At 38.7% G+C, this 22,951-nt stretch overlaps 5 protein-coding genes and 1 pseudogene across 6 annotated transcripts; 4 read left to right on the top strand and 2 right to left on the bottom strand.

Moving 5' to 3' along the window:
• On the top strand, nucleotides 1-3,341 carry LOC103958178 (hydroxyproline O-galactosyltransferase HPGT1-like). Its single transcript, XM_009370422.3, has 12 exons — nucleotides 1-453; nucleotides 575-638; nucleotides 1,051-1,100; nucleotides 1,188-1,381; nucleotides 1,576-1,639; nucleotides 1,741-1,813; nucleotides 1,909-2,032; nucleotides 2,157-2,244; nucleotides 2,351-2,401; nucleotides 2,529-2,600; nucleotides 2,692-2,804; nucleotides 2,947-3,341. Exons 1-12 carry the CDS (start codon nucleotides 329-331, stop codon nucleotides 2,967-2,969), a joined length of 1,041 nt encoding a protein of 346 aa, XP_009368697.2. The 5' UTR covers nucleotides 1-328; the 3' UTR covers nucleotides 2,970-3,341.
• Nucleotides 3,342-3,644: 303 nt separating this feature from the next.
• On the bottom strand, nucleotides 3,645-5,361 carry LOC103958177. Its single transcript, XM_009370421.3, has 5 exons — nucleotides 5,061-5,361; nucleotides 4,905-4,957; nucleotides 4,472-4,639; nucleotides 4,095-4,196; nucleotides 3,645-3,968 (listed from the first exon to the last, which is right to left on the bottom strand). Exons 1-5 carry the CDS (start codon nucleotides 5,281-5,283, stop codon nucleotides 3,834-3,836), a joined length of 681 nt encoding a protein of 226 aa, XP_009368696.2. The 5' UTR covers nucleotides 5,284-5,361; the 3' UTR covers nucleotides 3,645-3,833.
• A 6,717-nt stretch (nucleotides 5,362-12,078) lies between these two features.
• Nucleotides 12,079-15,119, top strand: LOC103958176 (probable inactive receptor kinase At4g23740). Its single transcript, XM_009370419.3, has 3 exons — nucleotides 12,079-12,562; nucleotides 12,888-14,178; nucleotides 14,301-15,119. Exons 2-3 carry the CDS (start codon nucleotides 12,951-12,953, stop codon nucleotides 14,963-14,965), a joined length of 1,893 nt encoding a protein of 630 aa, XP_009368694.2. The 5' UTR covers nucleotides 12,079-12,562; nucleotides 12,888-12,950; the 3' UTR covers nucleotides 14,966-15,119.
• Nucleotides 15,120-15,286: 167 nt separating this feature from the next.
• Nucleotides 15,287-17,449, bottom strand: LOC103948067 (myosin IB heavy chain). The gene is made up of 4 exons (XM_009359063.2): nucleotides 16,973-17,449; nucleotides 16,455-16,773; nucleotides 15,756-15,814; nucleotides 15,287-15,630 (listed from the first exon to the last, which is right to left on the bottom strand). The coding sequence occupies exons 1-4, from the start codon at nucleotides 17,271-17,273 to the stop codon at nucleotides 15,599-15,601; spliced, it is 711 nt and encodes a 236-aa protein (XP_009357338.2). The 5' UTR covers nucleotides 17,274-17,449; the 3' UTR covers nucleotides 15,287-15,598.
• Nucleotides 17,450-18,185: 736 nt separating this feature from the next.
• On the top strand, nucleotides 18,186-21,112 carry LOC103958173 (ubiquitin-conjugating enzyme E2-17 kDa). Of its 2 annotated transcripts, none has more exons than XM_009370415.2 (5): nucleotides 18,186-18,346; nucleotides 18,467-18,546; nucleotides 19,750-19,877; nucleotides 20,469-20,573; nucleotides 20,693-21,112. In XM_009370415.2, exons 2-5 carry the CDS (start codon nucleotides 18,477-18,479, stop codon nucleotides 20,834-20,836), a joined length of 447 nt encoding a protein of 148 aa, XP_009368690.1. In that variant the 5' UTR covers nucleotides 18,186-18,346; nucleotides 18,467-18,476; the 3' UTR covers nucleotides 20,837-21,112. The 2 variants fall into 2 exon arrangements, with proteins under 2 accessions (XP_009368690.1, XP_009368691.1); XM_009370416.2 differs by having other exon boundaries at nucleotides 18,193-18,346; nucleotides 18,477-18,546.
• Nucleotides 21,113-21,754: 642 nt separating this feature from the next.
• LOC125469015 lies at nucleotides 21,755-21,864 on the top strand (annotated as a pseudogene).
• Nucleotides 21,865-22,951: the final 1,087 nt, after the last annotated feature.

The raw sequence follows: 22,951 nt of genomic DNA, 5'->3' as shown, positions 1-22,951 counted from the left end.
TCACCACCGCTGGTCCACCACCAACCTTTGAACTCACTGCGAAAGCAACACACCCACCATTCTCTGTCTCTATCTGAAATAATCTGCCGATTGCCGAAAAAAGAAAAGCAAAAAACAGAGCACGAGTCTATCTGTCTGTCTGCTTGATTATTCTGACATTAAAAATCTCGACTCCAGTCAAATTCGAGATCTGTTTCTTTCCGGACAATGTATTGGTAATAGTCCACCCCCCACAATCCATCGTCTTCTCCGAGCTCGCTCGGCAATCTGCACACGCCACGGTTCTATCGGATTACGAAACGGATTGGTTGGGATTTCAGAACCAGCAATGGGAGAGAAGATGCAGAGCAGGGGATCCAGTGCTCGTCTCTCCGGCGCCGTTTTCCGGTCTCGGATCCCGACGCTCATGGTCTCCATGTTCGCCACCTTCGCCTCCATCTACGTCGCCGGCCGGTTCGTTCTCTTTCTCTTCTCTCTCGCACCTCGTTTGATTTTGCAGAAAAATGGATTGGACCCATGTGATAAAATTTGTTTCTTTCCCACCCTTTTTGTTTGATCTGGGGATTGTGTGCAGGCTGTGGCAGGATTCGGAGAGCAGGGTTTATTTGATCAAGGAACTTGATAGGATTACTGGGCAGGTGGGTTTCTCTTGGTTTTGTATTTATGATTGAAGTTTCGGTTCTTTTCATACAGTGAGTCATGTGGGTGCTTTTGTAAGAAGCAATTCTGTTCATAAAGGTATTTACTAGACGTGCTTTTATTAAAAACACATTGAAGCTTTTACTAAAAATCCAAGCTTTATGAAAAAGCACTTGGAATTGCCCGTAAACAGTTTAGAAGTTTTCCGCCATTGGATTCCAGAATCCAGAGAGTGCTTTTAGCATAAGCAGTTCTAAACAGGCCATTAATTTGCTTTGTTTAAGTCAAAACGAACAGATTTTTCTTATTTGGTGCATTTTAACACTCGTTCAAATCAGATGTATTCTTAAATGCGTGTACAGATAGTTGAATTACTCAGGAATTAATCACTCAGAACTCGTTATCTTTTAGGGGCGATCTGTCGTATCAGTGGATGATACGTTGAAAATCATAGCCTGCAGGTAAGATTTAGTCATTTGTTCTCTCGTGTAGTTGAAGATTTGTGATGAATCGATGGTTCTGATGTGGGTGATTGATTGTGTTGTTAGGGAACAACATAAGAAGTTATCAGCTCTTGAGATGGAGTTGACTGCAGCTAGACAAGAAGGTTTTACTTCGGGGCAATCAGCAGAGACTAACGGAACTGATTACAAGATAAGACCACTAGTGGTGATTGGTATTTTTACAACCTTTGGCCGCAAAAATAATAGGGATGCAATTCGTCAGGCGTGGATGGGAACAGGTACATTACCGATCTTTCTATCATTGCCTATTTTCTCTTCCTTACAGCTAAGTTTGGTTTACTGTAATGTGTAACATATATGATTTGGTCTTGCATATAAATGGTTGAACAATGACAGATAGTGTGGAATGTTGTGAAACGCTGTCTAAGCGTTTTAGTTCTAGTAAGCACATTGAAAGTTTTAATTTTGGCAGGTGGTATCTTGAAAAAAATGGAGAATGAGAAGGGAATAATCGCTCGATTTGTTATTGGAAGAAGGTTGACTTTTTGCTGTATTCCCTTAATTCTGTTATGCTCCATGCGAGACATACTACAATAGTATGTTAGAGCCCATCATCTGATGATATGTTGTCCTGCAGTGCAGATCGTGGGGATAGTTTGGACCGAGCCATTGACAATGAAAACCGGCAAACTAAGGACTTCATTATTCTTGTACATCCTATCGATCATCCTTTAATTTGGTACTCATATGCATCTGGCAATGTCAGCTTTTGTAACGTGATCATTTTCACTCCGATTATTGTCAGGATACCCATATAGAGTCACCTGAAGAATTCCCAAAGAAGAGTAAATTGTTCTTCGCTCATGCTGCTGAAAAATGGAATGCTGAGTTTTACTCCAAAGTCAATGACGATGTTTATGTAAATATTGGTGAGTAACATTGTTCATGAGACGCACTCATTTTCCATTTCGCATTTTTTGTCATTAGCATTTCTTAACGCCGTAGATTGCTCTTCATGACTTATCCTTTTTGCTTTTGGTCATCTCTGCCCAGATGCTTTGGGAGCTACACTTGCAACTCATTTGGACAAACCTCGGGTTTATATGGGGTGCATGAAATCAGGCGAAGTTTTCTCTGAGCCGTGAGTGTAGTCTAAACATTGAAATACCACCTGTTAACAAGATAAGAGGTACGTAAATGCAATGATCTGTAAATTTCTCATGTTTGTGCTTGCTGGTCTTTGTCAGGAGCCAAAAATGGTATGAACCAGAATGGTGGAAGTTTGGCGATAAAAAATCGTAAGTTGCACCGCAACTCATTTCATCATGCAATCAATAGTACGTCATGCTTCAGGTGAAGTGGGAAAACGGTATGAACCAAATACTTTCCTCTTAATACTGAAAACTGTGTTTCTACATCCAACAGATATTTCCGCCATGCTTCGGCTGAGATGTTCGTCATATCTCAAGCTTTGGCGAAATTTGTTTCAATCAATAGGTGAGTTTTCTTCTCCGTTGAACTGGTTCCGTCATTAGTCCTCAATCACTATGCAGAGCAATGACTGAGTTATGGTGGATTGATTCTGCAGAGATATACTCCGTACCTATGCCCACGATGATATCAGTGTCGGATCTTGGTTTATTGGTCTTGATGTTAAACATGTCCATGATACCAAGTTTTGTTGCTCCTCGCGGGCAGGAGGTCTCTTTCTCTCCCTCTCTGACTTATTCTCACACACGCACTCACGCACGCAGACTATCACATGAGAATTACGAGGCCAGTTCCATTTCATGTGAGTACCTCCCCAGAGGTGGTTTGCTAACATATATCTCTGCTCTCACAGGAGCTATTTGTGCTGGTGTTTGATTTGATTCGCGTTGTGGTCATGGAGAAAATGTCAACCAGATGCAGGGAAACGGTATGAAAGACATTTTTCGCATCCTTCGCGATGTCACGGTTGATTCTGGACCTCTTGCCCATCAGATGAAATGGATTTGGCTCGCAGCATGTTGTACACTGGAGATCGGGAAAACGGGATTTCGAACAGTCATGATACTTGTATAGGTTCAATTATACGAATTCGGAGAGAATAGTATAGGTTTTCGGGGTGTTATTTTTGCAGCAGAATTACACATTTCTTTGGTAGCCTTGTAGTAGAGATTTTGTCATCAGTTAACAGTCGGGCTATTATTTTTTATTAGACTGGAATGTCACGGTGACACAATTAACTTCCAAATATCTCACAAATCTTGGCATTAAATTCAAAGAAAAACTAATGAAAATGACTTAAAAATTTTGAGTTTTAACGATAAGGACAAAATGAAGAGTAAAGTGAATAGTATCAGGATTGACTTTTTAATATAAAAATATGATTTTTCGTTAAAATGAGCAGTAACGAGAATTTTTCGTTAAAGTCCCCTAAATTCAATGCTAGTATTCAATGCTAGATGACGTACCTTTGGATTGTTAGAATGGTCGAGATATAACGAAATGCCAGTAAATGTACAAGCGCTTAATGTAAAGGCTCGAGATCAACTCACATGTGCTTATACTTGTTTTATTGCCAGAAAAATTTTGTCCGAAGGTCTCCAATAAAAGTAACAGTATGAAAAGGTCAGTAACAAACAATTCAGACAAATTACAATGACCACCGTATGTGAAACCTAATGACAGTTCTGTACAATCAGTGTAGATTGGAGTAAGTACAGGAATAGCGTTCAACGACCGTTCTCATGATGGATTGTTGAGAAAATGTGCCAGTGCCTTGTCCGTGTTGTTGTCATACATCATTAGGGCTTCAGCAACAGCGTTTGGTGAAAATCCCATCTCTCGGAGAAGGGTGAATGCATTGACAAATTCTCGAACCTGGAGAACAAGAACAGAAACATTCATACAAGTTAAGCAGCTAATTGTGATTGTAACTACCAGCAACATTTATCATTGGCATAAAAGTTCAAGCTTAACGTGCAAGCAAAGAGCTCAAGAAAGCACCTTAGTAGGATTGTCTCCATGATTTGCTACTGCAAGTGGGACTGCTTCCCGGCTGAGCCCTGAAGCGATATATTTGCTGACAACCGGATCTGCGCTAGAACCCTGCAACACCAAAAATACCCACCAACCTAATTTCAAGAAACAAATCCAGCCAAGAGACATCATGCTCAAATGAAACAAATACAGAAACTGAACCCATTTTCGTAGCAACGGATTCTGCATACTAATGATAGGTCCAATACACAGAAAAACTACTTCTCCAAGTAACTCAGCATTGGATTTGCATTCATTTACAAGGCTTGCACAATGGAAACTAATGACCAGCTAGAATAGCTAAAAAAAGAGAACACACAAATGCAAAAGCAACAATCACATACCGAAGGAGATGGTGGTTCTACAGCCCTCGGTGGTGGAAGGTTTTCCAGCCCAAGCTTCGCCCAATTCGGAGTTTCCTTTTCTAATTCAGCCAAGACTTTCCTCTCCAGATCAAAATCAAACTGGAACTTGCTCCGCGGTATATCTCCAACTTGCAATAACAATGGAGGCTAAAAAAAGGAGCAAAATCAAGGCCACACCGGCAAACCCAACAGTATGAACCAAACAATATCTTACACAACTTAGTCTAATTAAGTAAATAATTAAAACACAAACCTTGATTTTCAATATACATTTCTCCAATTGAAATTTACCCAATTCTTCAATCTTTCACTTTCGAAACACAGCTCAGACATTTACCCAATAATCATGAACACAAAGCAAACAAAAACGGAAACTTTTACAGATTACTTGTAATTAGAACTCAAAGCTTACCGGAGGAGTGATCCGATACTCCGGTTTTATAGTAACTCGAATGCCCAATCCCGCTGCAAGTTCCCCAAAAACAACAATCGATCAGTTCAAAAACCCTAACAAAATATTTTTAATTGATTTGGGGAAAAATTAGATGATCGGTTGGATTAAACTTACAGGAGGAAGACGAAGGGGGGTTTGCCGTTTGGTGGTGGGGAAGAGGACGGCCTGCGTTACCGCCGTACGGGGGCGGAACAGCCGCGTGGCTCTGTTGACCCACTCGCGGGTACATGGACGACGATGACGGGGGTCCGTACATCGGATGGCTAGACGGCACTGATGACGTGGCGGGACGGTGGTTCGGCATTTGACCGGACCGGGTTCTGTAATCGTAGTCCATTTATCTCACCGGACTTTTTCTTTCGCAGATTTAAGGAAGAAAACTGAAATGTGAAGTTCTTCGAGACGAATGCGTGACGTGAGAGCGCGCTTTGCCACGCGGGGTTTATTAAACGACGCGTCGTTTCACTTGTGAAACCGTTGTGACTAGGACCATGAGCCGACGGCACCAAGTAGGAGGTCGTTTTGCTCCCTTTTCTATGATCTTTTAGGCTAAATTGCACAAATCATCCATGTACACTAAAAGGTGGATGAGTAGGCTCGTATTTTTTAACTCCTTCCTCATTGGAAAGTTATTTTCTAGCTACTGACTTCTGACATTAGCGCTTGGACTTTGAGTGCTACAAACTTTCATCTACTGCGTCTTACAAGATAAACAATACTGCTATTTAGACCACATTACTGATTACTTTTCTAATACAGATAAATCCTAATTATAAAGGTAGGCCTCCCTTTGTAAGAGAGGTCATCAGTTAACCCTAAACCCTGAAACCCTGAACTCTAAACACTAAATTGTATACAAATAACAACATTCACATGGACAAACTTCAATAATCTATCTACATAAGTTACAAACACATACAGGAGGAAGTACCTTTCAAGGAATATATACAAACGGCAATGACAACATAAAAAAACGACATTGATTGCTACAAATAGATGGTTTTTTCTTAACAATCATAAACCAAACATGTGGTCGTTTGAACCACAGATGGCAGCACTAAACTGTCTTGTATTCAAGTCACTCCCATCCAGAGCAGAATCAAACCGATCAAGCCATCGAGTAGTGCTCGGACTATCACTCTCCTCCACCCACTCCGACGTCATGTCAATGTCGTCGAATTGAATAGCATGGGCTTCCAAAGCTTTCGTTCTCGTCTGTCGATTTAGGGTTTTCTTCTTTATCCTCTTATTTCTCGACTTTTTGTTTTTAATTTTTATTTGTTACCTTTTGGGTTTATTTGACGATATATCGCCGGTCAAGCTGTGTCATTCTAAGATGTGATGGATTTGAGGACAAGACATGTCCGAGATTAAGCAAAGGAACGAATTCATCTTTTGATCATCCACATTCATATTCAGAGAATTGAGATGACACTCCAAAGACTAAGAAATTTCATTCTTGATGAAAATGACAAGTACTTTGCAAATTAGCATCTGAGAACTTCTATGCAAAAAATTTTGAACATAACGAACATGAGGACACTTATTGACCACGAGGAGCGTCAAAACCGAAGAGGAACTAACAACAAACCAATTAGCGTCCATACCAACATGAATTTTGTGCGCAACACCATCAGCAAAAATATCGAGTCTAACAAAGTAGATCCAGGAGGAGCCGATAACACACTGACACAAAATTAAAACACTCATGAAATAAAATCTCATAAATAACCTCACTAAGAAGATACTTACTAATAAAAATACTAAGACGAAAAATAAATATGCAACAATCCATGGAAGATAAAGGAGGAATGCTAGAAAAATGGGGAAAGGGTTGTCACCGACTATGAAGTTTTTAGATTTAAGATTTGGTACGAAGATGAAATAGGTTTTTTCTTTCCCCACCGAAACATATAGGATTCCCCATTTTTTGTGGAATATAAAATGGATGAATCTTATGCATTACTTATTCACATGATGAATAATAATCTCGTTTGACATGGTAACAAAAACAAGTAATATCAATAAAATTTTAAAGTAAAAAATGTAAATTAGATCAGTTAGTTGAGATAACGTGTTTGTCTATTTGTATCAAAATTCAAATTGTTTTCCTTAAATTAAAATAAATTAGAATACCATCTTATAAGAATAAGAAAAATCTTTTTAAAATAAAAGATAAATAGCAGTCACGATAAATAGACACATTTTAAAATGAAAGTTTTGGGGGGACATTGCCACAACGGTTGGTGGCCAATTTGATAGTAACCTTTGGATGAACGGCTCTGATTGGTTCCAGTACACTCGTGAGCTCTCCATCTGAAGGCCCACGTTCGTTGTCCTTCCGCACGTGGCAACATCTCGTAGAGCACTGTCACAACCCCTACAAAGCCAGCCGTCACCTTTTGATTGATGCCTCCGTCGGCCTAACGGCTCTAACCCAACAGCAATTTGCGCGCCACTTTCGGTGGGTGCGTGAAATTTCCAATGGCTTACGGAGGTTTGGTGACCAATGCAAAAAGATAGTTGATAATTAATCATTAACACATGTAGTTAAGAGAGTCGGTAATTGTGTTGAAGTGGCAAGAACAATTTAGTCATTTTAACTACGTTAGTTGTGTGGCATGTTAGTGAAATTCATGTACTTGGGTTAAATTCAAACTAGTTTAATTTCTCCCGATGAAAAGAAAAATATAAAAAAAAAGAAAGTTGAATTTCAAGATTGGCGAATCAATATGAATGTTTCCAAATCCTCTTTCAAATATTCTTCCTAAGAATCTCTACCTCTATCGCTCTTCTCTTCTTTATTTTCCTTAATATGGAGAAATCAAACCCTAATTTGAGTTTACCCAAATCCTACCCTCATGGGTCTTACTAACATAGTTGAAAATACTAAATAGTCTATGCCACGTTAGCACAATTAATGACTGTTTTAACTTATTTGATGGAATAGGATAAAATGGGACAATGAGAAAGAGTACAGGTGTTAAAGTGAGACAATATAAAATGTAAGGGATAAAATGTGACATGAAGTAAGAGTACATGTGGTAAAGTGAATCAATATAAAATGTAGAGACTAAAATGAAATTTGATGAAGAGTACCGATGTCATAGCTAAAAATAAGACTTTAAATTATTGATGACCTAGGCATTGAATTTAACAATAAAAAGCTGATTGCTCCATCTATGAATAACAATTGAAAATGTAACTAACAATACCAACTTCAAAATCCTACGAATTTATGAATAATCACACACACGCATAAGGAAGTACCTAATCCATTTGGACCATTGCCCTTTCATTGTCATTTGCAAATCTCTTGTTAGAGAAATAACCTACAAGTAATGCCATTTTCTGGTGCACATTAATACGTATTAAGTACGAACACTAATAACTCACTCATCAGATACTATAAAACTTTTAAAATGGAGACACACTACTTAATCAGCCAAATTGAGTGGTTCACGTACTCTTTATTTAAAAGGATTCTCAAATTTTTGTAAAAGTAAGGACTAGTTATACATCGAACTTTTACGATCCAAATGGTCTTCATTCCTAGATCTTGCTTGGAAGTTGGAACTATCAATTCAATCCGAACTCATTTACTCATTTGATTCTCATGAAGAAATTTCAGCGTTATTTTTTAATGAAAACGATAGATGATTCTCATTCATAAACATAGATCATTATCGAAGCCAATCATGGATGGGGAGTATCCTCAATGAGGATGTCAAGGATCAAATTCGGTGGCGAATCCATCCAACTACATTCATGAACAACTGTAAGACCGTATCTAGCTAGTTGGTGAGCAACCTCAATGGTTTGGTGCGCAAGAATGGGAAAAAGAAGCCTCATTGATCGTAGAAAACAATGCCTTGATGTCCTTAATAATCTGACCAACTGGGGAAAGTTTAGTCGAGGTGTCCTTCAGTGCTTCTATAATCTGAAGTGAATCAGATTCAAAGATAATATTTTGAAATCTCATTGATCTCGCCCAAACCAAAGCCGAACGATTCGTCATTGCCTTCGTCTGACGGGGGAGAAGATGTCTATGAAATTACTAGCTTTTGTTGCTGATGAGTCCATATTATATCATATATTTTACCCTAATCTTAGTATTAATTTATTGGTTATTTTGGTAGAATTTTGATACTTTGTTATATCTTTCCAATGTAGGACATTCGACTTCCTTTGGAGCAAAAATATCCAAACAGATGAATTTTGGAGTGATTCTAATTGGAGGATGTTCGTGAGTCTTTCAAAATGATTGTAGCAAAATTCCAGATTTTTCTACCAAGCCGTTTCACCGTGGCAATGAAATTAAGGCCCAGCACGCAGCTTTCCCAAATTAACGTTTATGGACGTTTTGAGTATTTTGGAGGTCAATATGGCATATTTTGAGAAAGATTTCTCTGAGGATTTGTAGGTGACGTCTTCAGCTTTCAAAAGAGACCTTTTGGGACCTAATCAGAGTTGATTTGATTGGTCAAAAGTGTGATTTTCTGAGAACTCTGAATTCTAGTTCAAATAGGAAACCTTTTGTTTTTTGTTTTATCATTTAATTATGTTTCTTATTTTTATTCTAAAACCTTTTCAAGGTAGGGTTTTATTTTCTAGTAGTATAAATACGACTTTTTAGCCATTAGAAGAAGGGGGAACGTACGTAGAGAATTTATCTAAGCTTTGACGCTTTATATTTTCAAGGTGTTTTCTATCCGTGTTTTTAATAGTATTTTGTTTTATGATTGTTCGTAACTAATTTTTGTTTGCTAGGGCGATGCCTTGAGCCTTAGCATGAATATGTAGTTTTTATTTAATTGCTTGTGATTATACATGCATACTTTGAATTATTAATCACCGTACTTTAAACTATCTCAGTATCTTAATGTTTAGCTACCATGAGGATGTTTAGATAGGTAATCGGATGCAATTCGGTCGGAATGCCACCGAGGAATTGAGTATTGCTTCTTGGGATTGATAGTTGTAATTTCACCTAGGACGAATGTCACGTCTTAGGAGTTGCATGGTTTTTCAAAGTGTTTTGACAAAGCGTAATGAGTCATGCATGTTTATATTTGATCTGAATGCCACATACGGATTGCATGTTTGATTTACGTTATAACTTGAATGCCACAAGTAGAATATGCATAAGGAAAACCTAACCTTCAAAGTTGCATGGGTAATTCATAAGTAATTGGTAAATCTACATAGGATTGTTAAAGGGACGACAGAACCCTAGGTTTTTACAATTTGGTTTTCAAAACTCTTTTCTTTTGTTTTCTTTACTTTGCTAATTTCTTTAATCATTTTAATTAAATTCGTTTTTATTATTTTTAATTCAAAATCAACTTTTTTCAATCTTTGTTTTCAAATAACTAATTAAGATTTGGTATTTACATAAATTATTCATTCAATCCCTGCTAAAAACGACATTGCTTTAGCCGTTTATACTACAACTATTTTGTTCTCTTGCAAATATTTTTAAGTGCTTTTATCCCTACTTTTGTAGGTGGTAAAAATTTTATCAGTTGCCACAAAACTCCTGCCAGTGTCCTCACAATCAGGGCAAAGTAGTGTTCGTCATTTTTTTTAACTCAATTAGATGCTTCAACTATTTTCGATTGACTAATATTTTACAAGTATAATTTACAAAATGCAACCTTAAAAATAAATAGTTAGATAAAGAACCAATCGTCATTATGAAGAGTGGCTTAACCTCTTATAATCCTATATAAGGTCTCTCATCCCATCAACGTGAGATTCATTCTCAAATGCCCAGTCATGTATGAGAAATTTTCAAGCTAAAAAAATAAACAACACAAACAGGGTGACGTGGAGTGTGTGTTGATGTTGGGCTTCATACGTGAAACAATATGTTCTGATATTACGAATAAGTTGAGGTTCCACTATAAATCCAGTTGGCAATATAAGGAGTCGGGCAACCACTTATAAGTCTTTGTATAATTTAGTTCCTCACCAACATGAAACTTTATCCTAACATTCTCACATTCCAGTGTTTAATATCCATCACATATAAAAATAAAAATAAAGAAACCAATGGAACAAATTGTTTTTTTGTGGCTTGAAAATGGTGATGTGCACGCACAGATTGATAATTGGAATTAGGATTTAGCAGCATTTTGACTATCTATTTAGCAAATTCGATTACTTGAGTTGTTGTCCATCTACACATCATTACCTCGCACGAAAAGTGACAACAAATATTCCCCAAACTTTGAAATTTAAAAAATAGGAAAGATACAAATTTCTTTTGGGTACGCAATTAGAAGTTTGAACAAAACGATAAGATAGAAAACTACAAGAACTTAGTTGTTCGTTTCATCATGGCTAGAAGAAAAAAAAAATAGTAGAGAAATATTGATGGAATTCTCTCAAAAAGTCAGGATTCTTTTCGGACTTTTTATCACTTTATATTTTTAGTATAACGTTTTATAATATAGGCACACTGTAAAAAGAAAATCAGCTGATGTTTTCACAACGTAAGTTTACACTTTCAAAGGTCGAAAAGACTTACAAAAGTATTTCAGCCCCTTCTCAAAATCACAAGGTGCTGAAGTGGCAGAATAGGACTCGTAGGTTTAAGTTAAAGGGATTCTCTTATCATATTCCTGCTAAAAAGAAAAACCAAATCCTTTATTTGATATCTATTCATCCATGCTTCCAATCTTTATAGAGGAAGGCTAACTGCTTACCATCATGTGATTTATAGCCCAAGAATCAAATTTAAGACGTGCCGTGAGAAATACGAGCTTAAAATTCATCTTCAATCACTGAATCACCGATGACCGTTCGTTTGCATGTTTAAATTAGATAGAATCGTTATTTGTGTCACAAAAATAAACATTTTTTTATGGTCGCAATTTATTAAAAAATTGTTAATGATATACTAACTTTTACCCACATAATATTTAAATGACGGTCAATGACGAACAAAATTCTTATTCTAATACATGTACAATTAAAATACGTCAACCACAAATGAATAAACAAAACAATACGACGCAATATGAAGTTGACGTGCAAATATTTTCTCCATAAAATATGCCTAAAAATAAATAACAAATTCTCGAGCACACCAACTGCACCACCAGCGTAAGGCAAAATTAACCAAACACTAATTAACTAATAATTAACTAATAACATTTAGCTTCGTCTTCGGCTTCCCTTATCGTCTTCGTCTCTCGGTCTCCTCCAAAATCCATATTTCCACATGAATCCTCCTCTTCGCCCGCTATAAAATAAAGCAGTAATCTTTCCCCATTGGCTCTTCCTTTTCTTCTCCACCAATAAACAATCATGATTATTTTACTCATGGCTTCCTAACTTTCCTCTGCATGTGGCCATGCTGCTCTCCCAAGCAAAATCCAGCGCATCATCTATCTCCATCACCATCATAACTTCGCCACCACCACCATCATCGCACCCCACTTGTTTGCGGATTTATCCCAATGGAACTGTCTCTGAAACCCCAGCAATTCGTCTTGTGCTCCCAAACGACCCAGTTCTGAAAGTTGGGTTTTGCTGCAGGGAGCAAGAAGGGGAGATTTCAAGAGTTGGGTTTGTTTTTGCCATGTTTATGGTGTGATCTGAAGCAAAAAGTAAGTTTTTTTTGTGCTGATTTTATGTGAAAGTGATGGGAATTAATAAAGTAATTAGTGGGATTTTCTTGGCGGCCTAACAAAGTAGGTGGAAATTAGGAATATATGTGCTTTTCACCTCCTCCTAATTCAAAGTTTCAGACTTACTAGAAGTCTAGAACTGCTTTTTTTGACTGGAGCTCCAAATTTAAGGATTTGGGATTTAAATTGTCATACATTGATGCACTTTACAATTTTCGCTCTACGTTTTATGATCATAGCAAAATACATTTACTAATGTTTCTATTGAGTTTCTGATTCTGTTATTGTGATTTTATTTTTTTAGTCCAAATTCAAGGTGTAGTTGTGACCAAGACTGCAGAAGCAGTTTGTGTTTGGATTGCTTGAGATGATGGGGAAAAGATTAGAGCTTTTGGTCGTTTTGTTCATTGGGGCAATTTTCTTGCATGTCACTGCGGACCCAGTTGAAGATAAGCAAGCTTTGTTGGATTTCATTAACAATATTTCTCACTCGCGCTCTATCAAATGGAATGAGAATTCTTCTGTTTGCGAAACCTGGAACGGCGTGATCTGTAGCAAAGATCAGTCCAGAGTTATAGAGCTTCATTTGCCTGGAGCTGCCTTGCTTGGTCCATTCCCACCGAACACTCTCAGCCGCCTTTCGGCGCTTCTGGTTCTAAGTCTAAGGTTGAATACCTTGACAGGTCCATTCCCTTCGGATTTTTCCAAACTCGAAAACTTGTCTTCCCTTTATCTTCAATCCAATAACTTCTCTGGCCCTTTGCCTCTAGATTTTTCGGTTTGGAAGAATCTTACCGTCATGAATCTGTCAAACAATGCATTTAGTGGGAATATCCCTTCCTCGATTTCAAATTTAACTCACCTCACAGTTCTGAATCTTGCTAACAATTCGCTTTCGGGTGAAATTCCTGACCTCAATGTTCCTAGTTTGGAACAGCTTGATTTGGCTAACAATAGCCTCTCCGGGATTGTTCCTCAATCTCTTCAAAGATTTCCAAGTTGGGCCTTTTCAGGCAACAGTTTGGCGTCAGCCCTTCCTCCAGCTCTTCCTGTTGAACCACCTAATTCTCAACCAAGAAAGAAAACGAGAATCAGTCAGCCTGCAATACTAGGTATTGTGATCGGCGGATGTGTTCTGGGTTTCGTTCTAATTGCTTTTTTTATGCTCGTTTGCTGCCACAATAAAGAAGGCGAAAATGGGAAAGTCGAAAAACCAGAGAAGAAAGAACTCTTTTCAAAGAAAGGGGTTTCTGAGAAGCAAAATAAGGATAACAAGCTTTCCTTCTTTGAGGGTTCTAATCTTGCATTTGATCTGGACGATTTGTTGAGGGCGTCTGCTGAGGTTCTTGGCAAGGGAACGTTCGGGACAACATATAAGGCTGCTTTGGAAGATGCAACCAATGCAACCACTGTTGTGGTGAAGAGGTTGAAGGAAGTGAGTGTGGGAAAGAAGGAATTTGAGCAGCAAATGGAGATTGTGGGGAGTATCAAGCATGAGAATGTAGCCGCACTAAGGGCGTATTACTATTCGAAAGATGAGAAGCTTGTTGTGTATGATTACTATGAGCAGGGAAGCGCCTCTTCGATGTTACATGGTATATAAGCACTTCTCTGTACTTTTTCGATTCATTTCATCAGATAGTTTTTAGTTATATTCACCGGAAACAATTAGAACACAACTAATTTCTTAATGTTTATGCATCTTTAAATCTTGCAGCTAAAAGAGGAGAGGGCAGGATTCCGCTTGACTGGGAGACTCGACTCAAAATAACAATTGGCGCGGCAAGAGGCATAGCTCATATCCACACACAGAATGCTGGGAAACTTGTCCATGGAAACATAAAGGCCTCAAACATCTTCCTCAACTCTCAAGGATACGGTTGTGTGTGCGATGTTGGTTTGCCACCACTGATGAGTCCAATGCCCCCACCAGCAGTGCGTACAGGAGGATACCGAGCCCCAGAAGTGACAGACACCCGCAAGTCTACCCCTGCATCCGATGTCTACAGCTTCGGGGTCCTAATACTCGAGCTTCTCACCGGTAAAAGCCCCATACACACAACAGGCGGGGAAGAAGTTGTTCACTTGGTGAGGTGGGTGAACTCTGTGGTCAGAGAGGAGTGGACAGCAGAAGTGTTCGATGTAGAGCTTCTAAAGTATCCCAACATAGAGGAGGAAATGGTAGAGATGTTACAAATAGGAATGTCTTGCGTCGCAAGAATGCCGGAGCAACGACCAAAGATGCAGGATGTGGTGAAAAGGGTGGAGGAAATTCGTCAAGTAAACACCGGAACTCGACCATCATCGGGAATATCGACTCCAATCTTAAATGCGCCGCCTCCTCCATCGGAGATAACAGGACCTTCCTCTGTAACCCAGTGAAATACTTTCGCAGTTCGTAGTTAAGATATAATTTTATATCTTTCAATTGAAATTCATTCGGATTTGGGTTGTAGTTCTATGTGAATCATATGCTTCATTGATCATTAATAATCACTCTGCCTCCGTGTGAAGAACTATAGGTTGTGGTTTCATACCGGTTAGAGTTTTGGTGTCGACGAATTCAATTATATAACCTGTTTTGTCAGTCAATTTTCCGACTCAACACATCTCGGTCTTCAAATTCACCGATCCCCATAGCCGGAGCAAAATCTGGTTCAACCTGAATTGCTGATTAACGAGAACGGAACAGGAGACCTGCACTAAAGGCAAATGTCTGCAATTGCAAACAGTTTTAGATGGATTTTCGGAATCTACATACAATGTCAATTCGATGATTTCATACATCCATATAAAACTGGTTTTAAGTCTGAAACAAATTACACGTATCTTTCTTTGGTATAAGAATCACACTGAAATGAGATGAGATCAAAAGACAATGCTGTCCTTACGGGGTCGGGCTATGCTGAGGCTGAGCAGAACCTAGCCATGCAATAGCTAAACAATCATTCATGTTCCGATGGACAGGGCGGACATCTTGCAGAGTCTAAGAAACACGGCAAATCTAATCTGCAATCACTTGTTCAAAATTTTTGTTCTAACACCCCCTGAAATTCATATAAACAGATACGATTTAGGGTCACATAATCCGGTGTAATCATTTACCGGAGCTAATAGGGAATAGATGGGAAAATTGGAAGCGGCAAAATCGTAAACAAGAAAGGTACCAGACCTTCAACTTCCTCAAACTGAACCTCCTTCACAAATTCCGCAGTTGCATTATACTCAAAACTGCAAAATTGTATATAACACACATTCCTTTACAACATATACACTACAATGCTAATGTAGTTGGCATATAACAAAACTAAAGTAATGCCGAGTATTAGGTCCTCCACCGAAAAAGTAAAACTGAACCTAAAAACGATGCTTTCAATCCTTAAACTCTTATATCATGAAGATTCTAAGAACAGGCAGCCATCCAACAAGCAACATCTTTCCTTTTCTCTTTCTTTTTTCTTTTCCAGAATAAAGCAAGCTAACATAGATGCCGCATTTGCAATATCCTACATGTCGCCCTCTAATAAAGTAAAGCTGATATTCCCGTCCCATAGCATCTAACGAGTGGTAAGCTGATATTCCCATCCCATAGCATCTAACGGGGTTACACGCTGCACTCAGAAATGAATCTATTGACTCTCTACGATTGGCTGTAGGTGTGACAGACACGAAGAATAGTCCGATACAAATATAAAAACGAAAACATTGTAGCTGTGGAAACTTGTCTAAGATACCCAAATGCATAAGCTACAAATGAACATGGCTGAAAGATAAACCAATCCACAATGCAATCAATCTCGAGCTTCCTAACCATCTGTCTAACACGAAAGGCTATAAAAAATCATAATAACAAGCATAAATTTGCATTTACCTGTTAGCGAAACAAACATCAAGTTCGTAGTCAGAAGCACTCTTAGTAGCTTCAACTAAGACAGTAACAATTTCCGTCTTGCGAGTACTGGCCATCAGCACATCATACTCCGTAGGAATGATAATCGCGAAAAAATTATCGCTCAATTCGCTCAAGCACATCTTCTCCACAGCTGCAAGAGCTATCCTCCGTTTAAGCGCATCGGCATCCGGGTCAACAATGTAGATGGCGAAGTCAGTGATCATCAAAATGCGGCGTTTCATCTTCCCGGAAGCAGTAAACTTCAAGACCTTATCGGCGAACAGAACCTCCTTGTCACCTGCAAAATCCAATGCCAAATGGAATTCAAACAAATGATTGCAATTTCTAAACCCTAAACCAAACACAGGAATTGGATATCCCAATTCTTCATCCCATTCAACACCAAAAAAACAAACGAGAACGAATTCAAAACAATTGAAGTTTGATTTACCAAAATCGAATACAAAAATCGAAAATTTGATGAAAAAATTGAAGACCTTGTTTCTGCAAGACTTTCATCAGGTACGGGTTGGAGCGGACGTCGATGTAGTCGCCTCTGTATTCTCTGCGAAACGAAGCTTTTCTGCGGACCTTGACTCCCATGAAAGGCTCCTGATCTTCGGTCACGTTGCCACTGGACGGCCTTATCCGCATTCCGCCACTACCTTCTCCGTCGTCGTTTTGGCCGTCCAGGGCGTCCGAGGGGTCCTCTTCTTCTTCATCCGCCACGTCGTACTTGGGAAACTCGGGTTTGGATTCGGCCACTTGGACCCGCCTCGGAACCTTAAACCGCTCCATTTTCCGGCGTCGATAGAGAATCAGACGGTGAGAGAAGCGGAGCGAGGTGGCGTGCGCGTGTAGTGGTGGAGGCTAACTTGCTCCGGATGTGCGCTGCGCACCATGGGCGGCAGGTGGGGCGCGGGTGGTGAGTTGGATTCTCCAATCTCTAAGTAATCACCCAATCTACGCCAACGGCGCACGTTGGCCACGTCGATCATTGGGTCCCTTGGTAAGAGTGAGATCTTCTGCGACGGTGCGACCAGCTGAGGCGGTGGGGGACCCACGCGTAAATCCACCGTCTATCTGATAAGAGCAAGATGGCAAAGTGGTTTCCCTCGCAATCGCCGTCCATTCTCGCGCGCTGGTGGATCGCAGTAACGTGTAGGACCAACTGTCATCAAGTAGATGAAATCCACCAATTTTTTTTTTTTTTTAATTTTTCTTACAGAAAAAGATAGAACTTCAATCAAGATAGGAAAAAACCTACGTTGTTGTGAGTGTAACGAGACAAGCACATTATTGATTAACGTTTATTTTTATTGTGATTAACTGTATATTAATTTATCAACGAATTTGCAATTGCCTATATAATTTACTTCGAATATAATGTCAAATATTTGACCCACTGATCCAATCATCGATCTCCGTCCGTATCAACCAATGGGCCAATAATTAGACCCAGTCGTTTCCAGCCGTTCAACTAACGCGCCTATTGACTTTTTACCTGGAGCAGGAAACGACGTCGTCTTATCGAAAATCCTTTATTCGTTGGTGACTTTCGGCGCCAAAAATATAAAAACAAAAATCCAAAAGAAAAGGAAAAGGAAGGAGCGAGCGATAATCGTAAAGAGGACGCCAGGTGGGACCCAGACAGACGGAATAGAATTTAAGCCCATCAACGGCAAGTCAACAACAGGTCGATTCCATAAGGAGGGCGGACCGCAGAAGCACTTTTATAAAAAGTCGTTTCCCCCATCGTCAAAAAATCAATCGCATTTCCCTACCTCTTCCGTTTCCGTTTCCGCTTCAATCGAATTCGATTCTCCCTCGTCTCCGTCTTCGTTTTCTCTCCCTTTAACTCTTCCAATCAGGTACGAATTACGATCTCTTCTTCTTCTTCTTCTGTGAGAGAGAGAATTGAGCTGCATTTTTAGGTTGTGTTGCGTGGCTTTTGGTTATGGATTTTGATCTGTTGGTGTTGATTTATCTAGGTTTTCGCAGATGGCGTCCAAGCGGATCTTGAAGGAACTCAAAGATCTGCAGAAGGATCCTCCTACGTCCTGCAGCGCCGGTAATCCTATCTTCCCGTTGTGAATTTTGAATCTGTGTAGATGCTAGCTTGAAATTTCATCTTTTAGTTAATCACTTTCGTCAAATTATACCGTCGATTATGATCATTTGGTGCTTTGTAGATGTTTGGTTGTCACTTTGCAATGAATAATCCGCGAAATTGAATTCTGTAATTTATACGCGCTGTAAATTTGTATGGGAAAGCGAAACTTATGTGAATTAGTTTTCTGGATCAGAATTAGTGTAAGCACGCACGTCATAATTCGTGTTGGTGATGCGCCGCCCGTGCTTAGATTAAAATTGTGGGTATATTTTTACACAAGTAAAGAATAAAGTTTGTCATAGCACTGGGTGCTTTTCATCATTTAACTGCCCTCCTGTAGTGATTTGTTCTCGTGTGGGGTTAACGGGTTTAATTATAGGCGTGTGTTTGTGTCGTGGCATAAAAATTGGCACAAACACCGTCCTCATCTGAATACTTGGTGGTACTGGAATTGTAATTGACTGTGTAACGAATATCCATGCTTAATGCTTTGTTCTGCGTATGTAAAACACATATTGATGTGTTCTTGAGCTTTGTAACTTTTGCATTTGACTAATGGTCTCGCTTCTCATGATTGCTCTTGTACCATTCAAGCACCGTGGTTTGGCGTACCATTCTTGGGTGATCTAGCGAAGAACTTGCTTAGCTAGCTAGATGTGATACTGGGTTCAAGTGATTTTATACGCATCATTTCTGGAAATTTTCACCCTTTCCAGATTGTTATGGATTCGATTGATCCAGCTTGGCTACCTGGGCAGATGTTCAGATTATGACGTCGTCTGCAGCTGGATTATCCAGTCTGGTCAGAGGCTTTACATACGACTAGCTCGTTTATATTTGAAGTTTGCTCTACATGCAAAAACAGTCAAAATGGTTATTACTCTTCCTGCACTGCATATGGAAGTGACTAAAATATATAATCTCACTTGTCGTATGCTTCTTTTTTCGCTTTATGATTATGCATGATTGCATCAGAAGATACACATGTATTTTTACATAGGCAAACAGTTTTTTTCAGGACAGATAATGTCCCTATAAGATCTTCTTGTGTTATTCAAACTAAGACGTTGTTTAAGCAATCTGTACAAATCCTGCTCCATTTCCTTCTGTATTTTATTATTTCATTGATTTCTTACCTTGTTTTCTTTGGGGATATTGCAGGTCCTGTTGCCGAAGACATGTTCCACTGGCAGGCAACAATAATGGGTCCCCCAGACAGTCCATATGCTGGGGGTGTTTTCCTAGTTAGTATTCATTTTCCTCCAGATTATCCCTTTAAGCCACCAAAGGTACTACTAGCTATCCAATTCTAACAATGAAGTGTGTTTTTATCATTGAACTTCAGCGGTCGACGTGATTCGTTTTCTCTCCATTATTCCCAGAAAAATTGAAAATTTTGACCAATAATGTGATGGATTTTAGCGGGGGTTTGAACTATAGTTAATCCTGTTAATGTAACTTACCGATTTTGTCAGTCTTCTCCTTTCTACCACCCTTGGCACAACGTCTACCTTGAATACCCATATGTTGAACTGGTTTTTGTAGTTACACAAAGTAAGTTTTCTTCGTCTACCACTACCTTTTCAACCACCACCAGCACTTCTACTTGGTGCATCCATTAGCCCTCACGTTTTCAGTAATTGCACTGAGAAAAACTACTGCATGTCTCGAACTTTTCCAGAAGAGGAGAATATGAAGGGATGTATATATACTTCTGTAGAAAACAAAAAGACGTCTGCTGTGGATGTTTTTCCATCGTATAGCAGAATTACCATTGCATTCTTCGTTTTCATCGTTCAATAATTTGTGTAGTCTTTCTGATCATGGAGTTCCGGTTCTCTTTTTTGGTCTCTGTCGCTTATACCTTGGTGGTTCTGTAGGTGGCATTTAGAACGAAAGTATTCCACCCTAACATAAACAGCAACGGAAGCATTTGCCTTGACATCTTGAAGGAGCAGTGGAGTCCTGCGCTAACTATTTCCAAGGTATTGTCTCGTAGGCGCGTAGCCCTGAAAAGTGAAAAGCTCCAACATAGAAAATATGAAAAATCATCCTTGCGGTCTTGTTTACATTATAACTTACCGTTGCTACTTTCTGTCATCAGGTGTTGCTTTCCATCTGTTCTTTGTTGACGGACCCAAACCCCGATGATCCGTTGGTGCCGGAGATTGCTCACATGTACAAGACGGACAGGAATAAATACGAGACGACAGCGAGGAGCTGGACCCAGAAATACGCCATGGGCTAAAAGAGCTTGTGGTACGTGCCGTAGGAGGCGTCTTCTATCTTTCTCGTGTTTGAGTTTGTGTAATGCCTTGAATCCCAAGAAAAATGGACTAAAATGAAATGAGTTCCATAACATGTCCTCTTGATTTAAAAAAAAAACAAAGAAAAGAAAGAAAAGCCAACACACGTTGCTTTCTTTAATTGTTTGTATGGATAATGTGGATCTTTTAGAACAATGATTTGTATCTCCGAATTCGTTGTTTATATTTTAGATAAATTGGGCCTGGGCTTAATAATTTGTAATGGGCTTGGGCTGTAACAAAATTAAATTCACAAATTAAAACAAAGGGGGCACCCGAAGCCCATCAAACAAATATATAAATTAAAATGGAATTTACAATTCATACTAACTCGAATGCATTGGATCCCGTTTGAACTCAGCTCTTAAGCAAGTTCGGGCTCTTAACTCCGCAGTTAAGCGAGATTGGGGGAGACAATACTAGGATATGTGATCTCTTGCGAGGTCCTCGCCTTGCATACAGGGTGTAATGACTATCAACAAGTAGGAGATTATATGTATCTTATGCTTATATGAGATTGTAATTAATAAATTGTTTGCTAGCATGAAATTTTACTTAATTGAAATTGAGTTCTATTCGACTTAATTAACTTTTTATGTTCCAAAAAATTCAAGCTTTCAATTGAATTAGAATGCATGAGATGTGTGAATGTTATAGAAGATTAAAACTCTTTATTTATGTGTCGAACAAGCTCAGAGCGACCAAACAAAACTGAATTAAACCAATTAACAATGGCTTGGTTCAATTTGGTTTCGATGTTGGCATTTGTCAAAATCGAACCAAACTGAACTGGTGAATACCAGTTGATTTGTTTTTTAGTTTTTTGTTTTTTTATGTCAACCCAAATCAAACTGATCCGCGTCCACCACTATCAAAAGGACATCATTTAAAATTTGAACGATGCAATGAAGATTACTATGACCCCTAAACAAGAATAACACACATAAATTGAGAATTTGTCTAAATTTTTTGGTACCCTTTTTTCTCTTGATCCTTGTCATGGTCTTCAATGTGTTTACATCAATCGAAAAGAGAGAATTGAATGTACTTTTGACACAACCTAAGTAGCATTAATCCGAACAGGTTGAAAAGTTCAAAACATCAACTCTCGAATACGGTAATAACAAATAACCTGTTAGACTCGACAAGAGCCCAACCCAAAATCCAAAATCTTTAAATTTGGGTCATCATAGACCAACCAGTTTTACATGCTTGGAAACCTATTTAGGTTTGTTGGGCTGTATCCATAAAAGCAGTGGATTGATAACTTCCATTCCATTGTGTATATTTGAGTTTGCACAGATAATAAAACCTTCTTGAAGTAAATTGTAGCCACGCTAATTAGATTAGGTCAGTTGGTTAAGAGAGTACGTCAATTACTTTATAGTTTGTACCTAATTCGTCCTCTCAAATTGAGACCTATCGTTTAGATAGATTGGGATAGAGTTATCCCACTATTTATGTAAAACGGTTTTTGATTTATTGGAACAATAGTTTTGTCATCTCTTAATGTGGTAAACAAGCCGATTGTTCAAATCACTGTTTCAAATGTAATAGGGCCGTCACCTTAATTACATCGAGATAGGTACATTGCCTTGCTAAAATATCTGTTGAGCTAATTAGCTTGAATTCATCTCCTGTAAATTTGAGTAATTTTAGTTAGGAAAAAAAAAAAAAAAAAAAGAAATGCTAAGGTGATGAGACTGTTCATAGACTATCTATCATTTCACTGTTCAACATCAATTTTTATGTCAATATTATAAAATATTGTACCAATAACATTAGATGACAGAGAATCTACGAAAAATCTCCATTTTGAATGTCTCCTTCGGATTGCACGTTTCATGCTAAGAGTCAAACTTATCGGCATTGGCATTAATCACACAGCAAATTGTCCACTCAACTCCTCAAAGGGTCATAATCACTCATAACCTCGCAGGAAAACTCAGATCAATCTCGATCAAGGTGGCCACAAATTATAAGATTAATTAATATAGTGGTAACTGAACCTGGATTAATGTAGTAATCTTGGTTTTAGTCATATTTCCTCGACCGTT

Source organism: the organism of the source record quoted next, unplaced genomic scaffold, assembly GCF_019419815.1.
Source record: "Pyrus x bretschneideri cultivar Hongxiangsu unplaced genomic scaffold, Pyrus_bretschneideri_v1 Contig4, whole genome shotgun sequence".
NCBI classification, from domain to species: Eukaryota; Viridiplantae; Streptophyta; class Magnoliopsida; order Rosales; family Rosaceae; genus Pyrus; species Pyrus x bretschneideri.
Note: the sequence above shows the minus strand (reverse complement) of the source record. Positions and strands in the feature narration are given on the sequence as shown.

Bases quoted from the DNA above. Each gene is read 5' to 3' on its own strand.
- LOC103958178 (XM_009370422.3), top strand. From the start codon at position 329: ATGGGAGAGAAGATGCAGAGCAGGGGATCCAGTGCTCGTCTCTCCGGC. The intron at 1,814-1,908 runs GTACATCCTATC...GATTATTGTCAG, and splicing joins CTAAGGACTTCATTATTCTT to GATACCCATATAGAGTCACC. The intron at 2,805-2,946 runs GTCTCTTTCTCT...CTGCTCTCACAG, and splicing joins TTGCTCCTCGCGGGCAGGAG to GAGCTATTTGTGCTGGTGTT.
- LOC103958177 (XM_009370421.3), bottom strand. From the start codon at position 5,283: ATGGACTACGATTACAGAACCCGGTCCGGTCAAATGCCGAACCACCGT. The intron at 4,958-5,060 runs GTAAGTTTAATC...GGGAACTTGCAG, and splicing joins CCCCCCTTCGTCTTCCTCCT to CGGGATTGGGCATTCGAGTT. The intron at 4,640-4,904 runs GTAAGCTTTGAG...TCCTTTTTTTAG, and splicing joins AGTATCGGATCACTCCTCCG to CCTCCATTGTTATTGCAAGT.
- LOC103958176 (XM_009370419.3), top strand. From the start codon at position 12,951: ATGATGGGGAAAAGATTAGAGCTTTTGGTCGTTTTGTTCATTGGGGCA. The intron at 14,179-14,300 runs GTATATAAGCAC...TAAATCTTGCAG, and splicing joins CGCCTCTTCGATGTTACATG to CTAAAAGAGGAGAGGGCAGG.
- LOC103948067 (XM_009359063.2), bottom strand. From the start codon at position 17,273: ATGGAGCGGTTTAAGGTTCCGAGGCGGGTCCAAGTGGCCGAATCCAAA. The intron at 16,774-16,972 runs GTCTTCAATTTT...TGGATTTTGCAG, and splicing joins GAAAGTCTTGCAGAAACAAG to GTGACAAGGAGGTTCTGTTC. The intron at 15,815-16,454 runs GTAAATGCAAAT...ACAATTTTGCAG, and splicing joins GATGTTTGTTTCGCTAACAG to TTTTGAGTATAATGCAACTG.
- LOC103958173 (XM_009370415.2), top strand. From the start codon at position 18,477: ATGGCGTCCAAGCGGATCTTGAAGGAACTCAAAGATCTGCAGAAGGAT. The intron at 18,547-19,749 runs GTAATCCTATCT...GGGATATTGCAG, and splicing joins TCCTACGTCCTGCAGCGCCG to GTCCTGTTGCCGAAGACATG. The intron at 19,878-20,468 runs GTACTACTAGCT...GTGGTTCTGTAG, and splicing joins ATCCCTTTAAGCCACCAAAG to GTGGCATTTAGAACGAAAGT.